The following is a 14,000-nucleotide window of genomic DNA, read 5'->3' on the forward strand; positions in this document are numbered from 1 at the left end:
AAAGCAAGACACAAATGTAAGAAAACATGCAATGTGGTACTCTGGATTAGCTCCTGGAATGGAGAAAGTCACTCACTGGTGGAAAAACGGATGAAATCCAAAAAAATATCTTGAGTTTCGCCAATACCAACACACTATTGGTGTCTCAGTTTTGGCAAATGTACTAGAGTAATGTAAGATGTTACCATCAGGGTAAACCGAGTAAAGGGTAGATGGGAACTCTCTGTACTATCTTGGAAAGTTTGCTTTGAACCTAAAATTATTCAAAATAAAAAGTTTAAGTCAAAAATAAATGTTAGGAGTGGAAGGAAGAAGACTGAAATAAACAAACAAAAATGTCAATAGTGGGTTATCCTCGGATTCTGGAATTAAGAGTGATGGAGATTTTCTTCTTCCTGTTTATAAATTCTCCATAAACACTACAATGAACAGACATCACCTTTATGATATGAAAAGAATCACGTGGTACCATAAAAACCACCTGTGGCCCAAGCTCTGACCAGGTTCAGCTGTACCTTGTGACAGTAGTGCACGGCGGACACAATCTGCCGGAAGAAGTGTCTGGTCTCCCGCTCACTGAGGCGTCGCCGCTCGCTGATGTAATCGTACAGCTCCCCTTTGCTTGCGTACTCCATGATGATCACAATCTTATCTTTGTTCTCAAACACTGTGGGGGGAGAGCAATGCACAGATAGTCTGTTTATCCAACAAGCTCGCTTCTGACTACAAAGAGTGTGAGAGAGGACGATGGAGATGTCTCTGAGCTGGGCAAACAGCTAGCGGCCAGGAGACAAGTCAGGCCATTCAATGTCACAGTGGGTTGGGCAAGTTTTCCAGCCAGGTGGACAATGACATCATCACTAGTGTTTCTGGAAACGCCTTCACAATGTTAAGGAGAACATGCCTCTTTTCGGCAGACCCCACCCCTTTACCAGGATCATTTCTCACAAGCCCGTCCCACTAGAACAGCTCCCCTGGAGATGGAATAATGGGTAATAGGACACATAACTACCACTTATTAACCATTTGATACAGACCAGCTACCCGGACCTATAAGCTGCTCTGACCCCAAAAGGGGTGGCTGAACTTGTGTCCTCTTTGCTCAAAACCTTCCAGACTGTTCATCTCACTCAAAATAAAACCCAAAGTTCCAAATGTGGTTCCCAGGTCCTGCATGATCCCGTGGACCCTTCTTAGCCCTTTTATATATCTATTCTGTATGTTTGTTTATTTTATCTCCCCCACTAGAATACAGCCAGCCCTGGTGTCTAGTAGTTAAGATTCAGCGCTCTCAGCGCCATGGCCCAGGTTCGTTTCCCAGTCAGGGAACCACACCACCCATCTGTCGGTTGTTAGACTGTGGTGGTTGCGTGTGGATGTGATGCTGAAAGCTATGCCACCAGGATTTCAAATACCAGCAGGGTCACCCATGGTGGACAGGTTTCAGCAGAGCTTCCAGACTAAGACAGACTGGGAAGAAGGTCCTGGCCACCCAGTTCCAAAAAATTAGCCATGAAAATCCTGGGAATATCAGTAGAGCATGTCTGATAGAGAGCCGGAAGGTGAGAGGATGGCGCAGGAAGACCAGGCAGGGCTCTGCCCTGCAGTACACAGGGGCGCTAGGAGGTGGAACTGACTCATGGCGCTAACAAACTAGAATATAAATGAGGGCTGGTCTGTTTCATTCACCGATGTTTCCCCAGCACTCAGAACACTATTTGTCACAGGGGCTCAATTAATATTTATTAAATGTGTGAACTCAAAACTTCATAGATGCATTCTGGACAATTACAGTAAATAATTACTTAGCACTTACCATGCACCAGGCTTCTGTAAGGTTTTGAGTACCTGACACCACGTACTGACTCATTTAAATCTTACAACAAACTATCAGGAAAATATTTGTCATTTTACCACTTGAAAAACGAGGAAGCTGAGGCCTAGAGAAGTTAAGAAACTTGCACAGCCGGCAATCAGGCCGTTCGGCTGAACCACTAGACTAGGCGGCTTCTCAATCGGCTCATTTCTGGCTTCCAGCGTGGGTGGGGAGCCGTCTCGTGTTCTGCCAGGACCACTGTAGTCACCTCAAGCTGGTCTCCCAGACTCAGCCCTTCCCACCCAACCTCCACACCACCACGGAAATCGTTTTCCAAAATGCTTGTAAACGCTTCTCTCTCCTCAACCCTGATGCTCTATAGCAATGATCCTCAAACTCTGCTGGACGAAGTGCTTGTGAGTTCCAGGCAGATGCCCACGCAGGCGGGTGAGGGGAGGCACAAGGCTCCAGGTCCTCAGCACCCCCTCAACAAAAGCCACTCCACTGCTATCTGTCCCCTCCTTCGGGCTTTCACATAAGACGTCCTTTGAGCCAAGACAAATTAATAATACTTGTTTTGAAATCCATCACTCCCAAGGGATATGGTAAAAACCTTTGTAGGGGGGCTGGCCCTGTGGTATACTGGTTAAGTTCAGCACACTCTGCTTCAGCAGCCCACATTCATGGGTTCGGATCCCCAGCACGGACCTACACCACTCAACAGCCATGCTGTAGCAGCAACACACATAGCAAGCAAAAAAAGAGGAAGATTGGCAATGGATGTTAGCTCAGGGCTAATCTTCCTCAGCAAAAAAAGCAAAAACAAGAACAAAAACCTTTGTAGGGGACCCAAGACCCTCCCTGAAGGACCCTGCCTACCTCCCACCATCTCATCAGCTTCTACTATTTCCCATTAGGCCCCCCATGCCCACTGATGCAGGGCTGTTTGCTGTTTCTCACAATCACTCACTCACACACAGAGGGCTATTTCACACCTCCACACTCTTCCCTCTGCCTTTACTCCTACCTGTCTTTCCTGCCAGGGAAACTCCAAATCACCAGTCAAGACTGACCTCAAATATGGCAGCCAGTGTGCTTCCCTCTGCCTCTCCCTGTACTAATCAATCCATTCCTCTGCCTGGACAGTGAGCCTGGACTTTGAGAGGTAAAAACTGTAGCTATGGAATCAGATACTCCAAGCAGGATTCCTGGATCTGCCTCTTTCTGTGTGACTCTGGGGGAGTGGCTTGCCCTCTCTGTGCCTCAGTTTAGTCAACTGTAAAATGTAAATAATATTAGTAAGTACTTCTTAGAACTGTTGGGAGAGTTTATTGATATGGGGTATGTTATAATGCTTAGAACAAGGCCTGCACTTACGGCACGCACTCAATAATGTTAGGTCTTATCGTTGGTATTAATATTATTGGACCCCAGGGCCTAGCACTGAGCCAGACACACAGACACACTCAGTGAGAACTGAGCTGAACTGGAACATGCCCCAGGCCTGGGTCCCCTGTCCTCCCACACCTTGTCACTGGCTGCTAGAAGCTCAGGCCCCTCCAGTTCCTTTTTGGCTCCTTCAAGTCCAGCCAAAGCTCTCTGATAAAATGAAGGGGGAAAGGGGGAGGGCTGGGAGGAGGAGGAGAGAGAACAGCCAGATAAACTTGGCTGCTCCCGCGTCTGCTGGCCTCCGTGTACCCTGCAGCCTCGGCTCCTGCCAGGGATTTCAGCCTGTTGTGCACTTTTCATTAACAATAAACTGTGGAAACTGCAAAAGCTGCCTCGGGATGCATGGCTCAGGCTCCGAAAATGATAAAGATGTGCCCTGGAGAGGCCAGCGGGTTTTCTAATTTTAAAAACGGGGAAGGAAGAAAGAGGGAAAAGTACTTTGACAGAGAAACAAACAAGGAGGCTCACAGCCCAAAAAGTCTGATGCATCCTTAAAGGAAGCCAAAGCCACTGGCCCTTCAGTGACTGTCAGAGGGTGTGCGGGTCACGTGCCTCATGCAGACAAAAGGACTGTTTCAGTGACTGGATTTGTCCTGTTCCAACTGGCTGACTTGGTATCAAGGAGATTTAAACATAATTCATTTCAACACAGTTCGATACGCCAAATATTTTACTAAGCAGTTTCCATCAGTAAGTGCTGGTCCTCCCTCTAAAATGCATCCCAACTTTGTCCACCCGTCTCCCATGCCCGGCCACCCTTCCCCTAAATCCCCAGCCCCACTGGTCTCCTGCCTGTCACTCCTGTCTCTCTGCTGATTGCATCTGGAGGGACTGTGGAACAGTTGCAAATGCATCTGCCATGGAGCACTAGTCCTGCAAGATATTCTAGAGAAACAAAAGGGTTTCATGGTCAAACACAGGGAAAATTTTTAGAAAACGCTAATACTCGATCGCCCTTGGAGAGTCTGGCTTTAACTTAGAGTTTTGCGGGTTGATTCGGCCATTTCCACATCCTATTTACATCCAGAGGAACCAAGCAGGAGCCAGTTTGGGTAACACCGGATGAATGAGACAATATCCGAGTGATAAAATCGGCCCTCACTGTGGCAGGCGGGGCTGGTGGGCAGCCAGGTGAGAGAACTGTCCACGCGGCCAGGGCTGACTCTGGGACACCACCGCCACCCCTCCTACAGGAAGCAGCCCAAGTCTTATGGTCCAGGCCCCGATTATAACCCTAGATTACTAAATGCAAACAATCTCTCTAGACTTAGAGCATCAATGATTCATCAAGGAGGCCGTGTGGGGTTTTTCTCAAAGCTTCTTGAACTCTTCCTAAACAGAGCAGCATTTCTTGAAGGCCTACTATGTGCAGGCACTGTGCTAACAGCATTTGCATGAATTACGTCATATGGCTTTGGTCCTATGAGAAGCCTGGTTCCACAGACGAGAAAGCCTGGGTACAACGAGGTTAAAAACCGCAAGGGCCACAGAGCAGGTAGGAGGCAGAGCCAGGCCTGGGCGTGCAGTCTGACCACACACTCCACGCTCTTAGCCGCCATCCTATTATTCACATACATTGACCTCCCTGAACCTCAGTCTCTTCTTCAGTCAAATGAGGCTAACAACTTCCTCACATGGTTACGGGGGATTCCGTGAGCTCATAGGTCCAGCGCCCTCAGCACGGTGCCTCCGCCAGTCCTCAAAAAATAACAGCTCTTCTCCTAATTCCTTCACCTGCCTCTTCGGCACCTCTGGCCAAACAAACCCATAGACTTTCCTCTCCCCACTGGCATTGCTCTTTCAAACATGCTGTGGATGCCGCAGAATCACAGGATTTTCAAGCAGGAAGAACCTCAGAGATCAGCTATTATTTTTCCAGAACAGCCCAGGATTTACAACATATAAGAACAAGGCCTTGGGAATTTGTCCTGAAGAATGACCAGCTTCCGCCCCGCTGGCCCAAGGCTCCTCGCCCACCGTAAGGTCACTATCAACGAGGTGAGAGGAACGCTCTCAGCCATTCTTCTGGCAAAAAGGGCCGCTTCCCTTGGGCACTTTTGCAACTGGTTATTTATAAGCCCAGAAATCTTGTCTGTGTTTATGTTATTAGTCACTAAGCAAAAGCTTATTTTCCACCAGTTGGGAAGGGTTTCCTTTCTGAAAAATGAAAGCCTGTGTCTCTTGGCCAGACAGTTTTACCCAGAAGCCCGGTGGCTCCAGAATGGTAAGGCAAACTATAGCCCTTGACATGCCAGGCCTACCAGGAAAATTAAAACCTTGAATAGAAACTTAGCTCAGCTTGAGTCAGCCCACAGCACTGGGGCCGTGTCCATTTGCTGCGAATCCTGGTTTTTAGTATACCAATAAATTTTTATAAAGCACCCACTATGTAGATGGCACCGGGGGTCCTGGGAGAAGTCTTTACCAGGTTAAGGAGCAGAAGAAGGCAGGCCTGGCAGAAGGGGCAGAACGGCTAAGCGCAGAAGCAGGAACACTGCAGGCAGAACTACCAACAGTTGGCAGGTGCCAAGATTAAGAGAAGAGAAGGAAGAAGTAGGCTAGGAATGAAACACAGAGGCCTTGAATGCACACAAGGCGCTCTGGGTGGGGAGGAGTCAGACAGGAGACCAAACACTGCCAAGAACAATAAACAGATGGAACAAAGGACAGGGTAGCATCCAGGATCCTGAACCTATGAAACAGTCCAGGGCTCGCTTCTTCCCAAGAGCCTCCCCAGACAGTGGCCTCTCCTTCCCTAGGAGGCTTATTTATAACAATAGTTCACACTTATTGAACACTCACTGCATGCCGTGGATTGTCACATTTAATCCTAACAATCCTTGAGATAGGTGTTAATATTATCCCTCCCGCATAAACAGGGAACGGGCACTCAGATAGAGAAACGAGATGGCCAGCACCCAGCAAATGCCCCCATGTCCTCTTTCTGCCACTAACCACCTCCCCAAGGATGTATATAAGCCAATAGGATACATTATTAGTCTTGCCGATTTTGAGTTTTCTAAAAATGGAATCATGCAGTATATATTCGTTTGTGTCTGGCTTCATTAGCTCAATATTATATTTGTAAGAATAATCTGTGTTGTTCCATGTCATCAAAGATTGTTTACCCTTACTGCTGTAGAGTACTCCATTTTGTGAGTGTGTCGCGGCTTAGCTATCCATTCTACTGTCGATAGACTTTGGGCTGTTTCCAGGCGAAGGTCATTATGAATCACGTTGCTGTGAACATTCTTGTGCATGTCTTTTGATGCATTTCTGTTGGAGAGATAACCAGTAAGGACTGGATCCCAAATTTGTGTGATTCGAAACCTTCTGTTCTTGCCACAACTCTCCACCACCTTCCTCCATCATCCGTTTACTCTCCTTGCATAATTCTCAAAGAAAAATCTCCTTCCCTAAAGAGAACCCACGTCACTACCTTTTCTGAAAACACTTTATTAGCCAATCTGAAGCATTTATCTGAGCATTTTGCTATGTATCAAAGGGGGTACAAAACCAGAGTGTGGCCGGGAGGAGTTGCTAGCTAGTTGTATACAGCTAGTACTTATAAAATAATTCAAGGACTGACCTGTCTGAAACAGACTTTAAGTACCTAGATGATCAGAGAGAAGGATTAGTGAGGTGGCTTGAATGGGCCTCAAAAGATTCCTAGACAAAACAGGCATGGAAGTGAACCATCAAAAATGACTAGGGTTTTGCTTGCAGGAGACCATTTCACCATCGTTTCAGCATATCTTAAAATATCCAAACTCTGTTTTCTTCTACTGTTCTGCAGAAGGGCCTTCTTCCCAGACGCCAACTTGAATTATTCTTCTTGTTTTCTATTTGTTTTCCATTTCAAGGGAGAGTGAGGATTGGCTGCTATAGCAACAGCTGCTTCTCCAAATTAATTCTGAATTTCATCAGATGTTCAGCTTCACAGTCCAGTTCTGCCTTCGGATTGTCTGGCTTTCACAACCACGCTAATTACCCAACTCCTAACGACTCCCTCCCTGCTGCCCTCGGGGTTAATAACGCAACTTGTATAACTTGAGAAAATGCATATTATAAAAACAATGCTCGGGCCTGGGAGAAATACTGATGAGTGACGAGATCTTGGGATTTTAGCCTTCCATTGGCCATTTTAGAGCCTAATGAGGCCATTTAGAAAGAAAATGAGCTGGGGAAGGGAGAGAGTGGGGATCAATTTACAGGAAGCTCCGTGAAGAGCAGGTTATAAAAAATGGAGGAGATCTTTCGGGTCTACACGGAACTCCAGGGGAGGAAGATTCATTTGTTGGTTGTAAGGAAAAAGGCCAAGGGCCTAGAGTGGACCAGTCAGAATTCTCTTTATGACTTTGCCTTCTATCAACTCCATCTCCTAACTTAGTTCCAGGAGGCTGCCATCCCTTCCACGGTGTTCCCTCCCCACACAGCAGCATTTTTATTACTTTCCTAAAACCTCAGACAGAAGTCCCGTTCCACTCCTCAGGGGTGTTCTTTTTATTAAAGGTCAGTAGGATCCTCACAGAAAGTACCTTATTTTTCATTTTAAAAATGGAGTGAACTTCCCTTTGCAAGAATTGTCTGCAACCTAATTAGGTCATTTAGTCAATACAAGATTCATTCTTCAAGTTTCCTCCCCAGAACTAAATTTCAAACACCTCATGGGCTCACAGCTTCACAAAATGGTCCTCTGATCCCTTCAGTCCGAAAGCCTAGGGCAGCAGGAGTGAGAAAATTAAACCGGACTGGCAGCTCTCCCATCGTCAGCGAGCTGGTCAGAGTTGAGTCAATGTGTTTCCTGGTTTGGACAATGAAAGGCTCTTTAGTTCACTAATTGTCTTTTCTTAAACCAAAACTCTTTCTGGATGTTGGTTGGCATGCCCAAGGAGAACCACAGCCAACTAGGCCGCCCACCGCCAGCAGTGGACTCCACAGAAGGCAAAAGAAACGGTCAGAAAATGGATAAGCTACCTGAGGAAGAGGGGATGCAGAAGGCTTGCCAAGAATCATCCATTCCTGCTAAGATCATTAGTGCTACTTGGGGAGACCAGTATCAAATGCCAGGAAGGCAGGGGACATGGCCAGGATAAGAGAGGAGTGTGGGAGAGGGAATCCCGGGCACCATGCTGGACCAGTCATTGGACTCTGCCCACCTTCCACAGCCATCCTGGGGGCATTGCCGTGGAAACAAGCAGGAATCTGAAGTGATGGGCTCCATCCACCATCCCCACACACTCATCAGCCACACCCCACAGTCTCCCTGATCATTCCCTTTATTGCTCTGTCTCAGCCTTTTTGTCACACACACTCAAACACACACACACACACACACACACAAACACGCTCACACAACCATGAATCTGAGAGAGCACTGACAACTGACCAGAACATCTCAGAACCACCCCAGGCTCAAGCTTAGGCTCTTGCACTTGACACTGGAACTTCTAGAAAAAGCAAGTTCCTTCAAATCGGGCAATGAAGTGGGTAGAAATCCCTCCCTCTGCGAAGACAGCCTTAGTCTGCCTCCCCCCACAGAGGGCTTCGCTACAGGGGCTCATCCCCCACTTCCCAGCAGTCAGGGTGGAAAAGCCAGGCCTGTGGTTATCACACCTCTCCTTGTAGCCTCCACCAGACCCCCTTGGCACAGGAATATCTTGTCCACTCGAAACTCCAGCCCAGCTCATCAGCAACAGAGCGCAGTGGTTAAGAGCCTGACTCTTGGAGCCAGGCTGCCTGAGTTCCAACCCAGGTGCTGCCACTTACCAGCTGAGTGACCTTGGCAAGTTGCTTAACCTTTCTGCGCCTCAGTGTCTTTATCTTAAAATGAAGACTATCTACCCCTCTACCCTCTTTGTGCAGATTATCACAGCGCACAGCAGTAAGCACACGTGTAAGCGTTAGCCTGTTCCTATGAGGCAGCAAGTCTTAGTTTAAGAAAGGAGAACAAATGAAGACACGCCTGGATCAAACCCAGGATTATTAAGGATATGTATCGGAATAAGAATTCGCACCTGAGATTACACGTGTGCCCTCAAGGGATGGGAGGGAGGTGAGAGAATGGAAGGGATAGTAAACGAACACTCAAAGACATCAAAGGACTCGTAGCAAAGCCTGACATGGAGGCGAGCCTAGCTCTTGGAACTGGAGTCCATTCTTCAGTCCCCAGGGGTGTTCCACAGCCCGGATCTCAATCTCAGAGCCATACCTACCAGATGAACCCCCTGTCAGAAATCGTGGAGGGATGGAGGCCCTCGTCTATACTCTATGAGCCTTCGTAAATGCATGCTATTGACTGCCTGAGCAAATTACCGGAGCCATCCCAGTTAATTTCCAAAGACCCTATATTAAACGGCAACACGGTTCTATTTTTTCTTTAAAAATTAGCTTCAAGTACAAGCGGTATTATTTGAGGCACTAGAAAAGACTGAATTCCAGGAAACCCAAGAGGGCGAGGCAGGACAACCAGGGAGTAGCATTAGTTTTTCGCTGTTTTATTTCTAATCTCCAGCCTCTAGAAAAATGACTTGGGTGTAATCAAATGAAAACAATGAAAGTAATACACTTGAAGGTCAAATAGCTAACTTAATAGGAAACTCATTAGAAACGTGGCTGGACAGATTCACAGCTGAAGAGCTCGTTCACATGATTAAAAGTGAAGAAAACTCTCCGGTGCCGTGTCATTAACGGGGGCGAGGCCTTAATCTGGATGCAGTCTGTAGAGAGTCCATGTGGAACTTGTGAGTCTGGCAGCGAAGGGAGAGCGTTAAAATGCTCAGCAATTCGCCATGGGTTCAAAAGAGTAAACACAAGCATAACAGACCACTTTGCCAAGTTCAACAAACTGTTTCATGGAGCTCTAAGTCTCTGATGGGGGCAGCAAGCAAATGGCTAAGGAAGCACACCCAGGCCCAAAGGTGTCAGTCGGGGCTCACTGGTGACTGTTGCCAGACACACATTCTTCTCTGGAATTCACTGATGACAAATGATCAGACCAAGACAAGTTTCTCAAGCAGGGCTCATTTCCTCCTGGTTGCAGGATTAAGTCCATACTCCTCAGCCTGGCCAATTAAATTGGAATCCCTAGGGGTGAGGCCCAGGCATCAGCATTTTATAAAAGCCCCCCACGAGATTCCGATGTGCATCCGGCATTCAGAATCCCTGAAATGGGCAATCTGGCCTCAACCTACTCCTCTACCACCTCCCAACAGAAGTTTCGACTCTAGCCAAAGGACCTCTCAGATCCCTAAACATCGCATCAGGGACAATCAATATTGTTTCCTGTACCCGGCACTGGGCTTAGCAATTTTATTCATTATCTCATTTAATCCCCCCCGACCGTATCTATAACATCACTAGCTATTGGTTCCATTTTATCCATAAGGGAATTAAGCCTTAGACAGGTTGTTACTAGCCCAAGGTCACACAGTAGCAACTGGCAGAGCAACTGGCTCATTCAAATCTAAGCCTGTTTGGACAATAAAAATATACTCACCCTCCTAAAACAGTACCTGGAACATAAGTGCTCAAAAAATTTTTGTAAAATGAATGAATGAATGACTAAATAAGTGAATGAATGACTAAATAAGTGAATGAATGACAGCAGTGGGTAGTATTAATAACCCACAGACCTTGTTAGAGGAATTCAGCCATCCCCTGCCTTCAAAAGAGTCTAAATCAGGACTCCCCTGCCTGCTGCCTGAAAACCATGGATGAAGACACTCAAGCCTGGGAAGAAAAATGTAAAGTGCTTCCACTGTAGGTATTTCTGAATAATTGACGCTGGCCAAGCAGCCCTACTTCGGTTTCTGACCTACCGAGCAGGGCTTTCTCTAACACAGTGGTCCTCAAACTGAGAATGCATCAGAGTCACCAGGAGGGCTGGTTGCCTCACAGAACCCTGGGCCGACTCTCAGAGTTTCTGATTCAGTGGGTCTGGGGTGGGGCCCAGGTGATGTGGATGCTGCTGGTCCTGGATCGCCCTCTGAAAACTGTTGCTCAAATGTATTACTAGGTAGTTTATCAGGGCCCTGCCATTCTCAAGGGGTTATCTTCCAGTGGCAGTAACAGCTTCTGACTCCAGGACCTCTGCTGGGTTCTGGGGGCCATCTTGCACTGGCCCCATGTCCCCGCCACAAGTTGACAGGGAGGAGAAGGCAGGCAGTGGGGCGCCCTGTCCTCTGAGCCTGCAGGGCGCCACACAGGCTCCGGGCCCTTCCACAGACCCTGTCTCTTGGTTTCTCCTCCGCATCTCTGGTGGGATTTTCAGAACAGTGATTTTAACCAGGAGGTAAGAACAACATCCCCTTCCACAAAGATGTAACAGAATCTCAGGAGGCATAAGTGGCTTGAAAAACCATACTGTAACGTAACTTCTAGGAAGACGGCAGGAGCTTTTTAAATTACTTGGAGAATAGTGTGGAATAGCATGGGGACAGGACCCATGGGCAATCAGGCTGCTGCGTGGGGACAGGGCCCAGGGGCAGGAGGAGCGGCTGCTGCTGCCCCCACTTCTGCTGCAAACATGGGTGGAGAGTAAGGCTAAACTTAAGGCATAGGTATGTGAGCCATCTCTTTACAAGACAAAGGAAAGAACAAAGGAATGAAAAAGTTACACTGGTATTAGTCCAGGTGGGGTCTGGCCATTGGGTGGTCCCACAACTTTTAGATAAGAATCAAATCGGATTAAGTAAAGGCCAGAAGCCACCACCCTAAATCAGTTACATGAGGTTGTCAGACAGTAACCAACTTAAGTTCTTGCCTTCCCCATTAAGAGTTTCTAGATATAAGGCCATCCCCCTTCTTCCTGGCACAGAGAGGGAGGCATCTTTACAGATGGAGGTTTCCCTTACAAATGTAAAGGTTTCTCAGCAAAGGGCAATCAAACTCCAGTCCTTGGAGCCTGCTTCTCATTTGCAGTTTTAAAATTAACCAGCCTAGAATCTTCATCAGTAGGAATTCAGAGAATTTTCTAGAATATAGTCTCTTTTACGTCTTCTCACAGGCAGCAGGTTTAAGGCTCATGGGGCCAGTGCATGAGACTCACATGCTTATGGACCAAAGGACATCTGTTTGTCTGCTGTGTTTTTTGAAGTTTGAGAAACTCTTCCAAAGGTGAGAGATCACAGCTGACAGATGCCACGCAGGCTGCCTAATTGTCCCAGAAAGCCAGGGTCACCCTCACCCAAGAGAGGGGAGGGCAGGAGAGGGTCGGCTGGTTCTAGCATAGCACAACGCTAAGGGCCAATCAAGAGATGTAATCCTGCATGGCCAGGAAGAGAGATTTCCAGGAACAAAAAACAAGGGCAGGAAAGTGAAGGCTCAGGCTGATCTGCCCACACCCCGCCTTTCGCTTTCACACAGGACTGACACCAGATGGGGTGCGAAGATTCCCTGAGGGTCCAGCGGCAAGGCAAGATGTTCATTCTCGAGGTTTTGCTGATTGGGGCTCCTAGGCTTTCAAAGGGGAAATGTGAGTGAGACAAGGCACCTTTGATGTTTGAACTTGGGACTGAAATCAGAACCTCAGGCAGAAACTGTTTTTATCTCTTCCATCCTAGGTAAGCAAGCTGAAAGCTCCGGTCGGGCCGGCACTTCCTCCTCAGCTGTTCTTTCCCTATCGTCAATTACCCCCCTGCTGAGAGAATGGAATGCTTTTGACTGGAAACAGGTCCATCCCAAGATGCGGCGGGAGATTTCTTTCTTCCTTTTCTCTCTCTCTCGATGATGTTACCCTTAGTTTCACACCCTGGAAGGTGTCTTTCTATCCTCTTATTTTACTTAGAATTAGAAGCCAGTTACGTTTTGCGTCTACATAGAGTCGACAAATTTGAGGGTTAATCACCTGCACCCATGGGTCAATAGGAGGGTGACCCCGGGCTCCGGGTAGAGAAAGAAACGTTTGAAAGGAATTACTTTTGAGGTTGGTGAACGGCAGCATCAGTTCAGTGAAGTCGCAGATTTTATGAGCCTATGGGTGTTGCGAATAATATATAAGTAACTTACATTTCGATGGACTGCAGTGTAGAAAACACTTGACCTCTGACTTTACTGGATTTGGGCCCCAAGCTTCTTCCTGAGATGTGTGCAGAAATATTTTCTAAAATACCCACAAAACTGGGATTAAACGAGATAATACATGCATGCATCCTGGCCCAGGGTAAACACTCAACAACTCCTAGCTATTATTAGTATTATTCTAAAGTGTAAATTAAAAAATACTACTTCCTTCCTCAAAACCAGTGGCTTCTCCTCATTCCTGGTGTAAAATGCACTTTCTCCGTTAGCCAGTGTGCTCAAGATCTGGTCCTCTCCAACCTCCTCTCTCCTGTCACCATCCTACTCACTCCCTCCCTCAGCCTCACAGGCCCTCTATCACTTCCACCAACACAAGATCCTTCCCTCCTCTGAGCATTCACACATGCTGTTCCTTTTGCCTGGAATGCGCCTGCCATGCCCAGGTCTTCCAAGGGCTCACTCCCCACTTCACTCAGGTCTCAGCTCAAGTCACTTATCTGTTCATGGTCTGCTCACTGAATGTCGGCTCCATGAGACACGAGTGTGTCATGTTTACCCTGTATTCCTAGTGCCTAGAATAGGGCCTGGCACAGAGTAAGTATTTAATTAGTTTTTTTTTTAATGAAGGAATTATTTTTTCTCTAGAACTAGGATTTCAATATCACCAGATAGTACAGACCAAGACGGTGACTTCCCCTCATGAAAGTCCAACGTC

At 47.2% G+C, this 14,000-nt stretch overlaps 1 protein-coding gene across 3 annotated transcripts in view; it reads right to left on the reverse strand.

Moving 5' to 3' along the window:
- NUAK1 (NUAK family kinase 1) overlaps positions 1-14,000 on the reverse strand; it is a 73,256-nt gene that overhangs the window by 22,450 nt on the left and 36,806 nt on the right. For 2 of the 3 annotated variants that reach the window (XM_023631468.2, XM_070254439.1), the window contains one exon: positions 516-667. In XM_023631468.2, coding sequence (XP_023487236.1) covers positions 516-667 — 152 coding nt within the window. Of the gene's footprint in view, positions 1-515; positions 668-13,273; positions 13,344-14,000 lie in introns of all 3 variants that reach the window. The other variant, XM_070254438.1, reaches the window with a different exon arrangement.

Source organism: Equus caballus, chromosome 28 (genome assembly GCF_041296265.1).
Source record: "Equus caballus isolate H_3958 breed thoroughbred chromosome 28, TB-T2T, whole genome shotgun sequence".
NCBI classification, from domain to species: domain Eukaryota; kingdom Metazoa; phylum Chordata; class Mammalia; order Perissodactyla; family Equidae; genus Equus; species Equus caballus.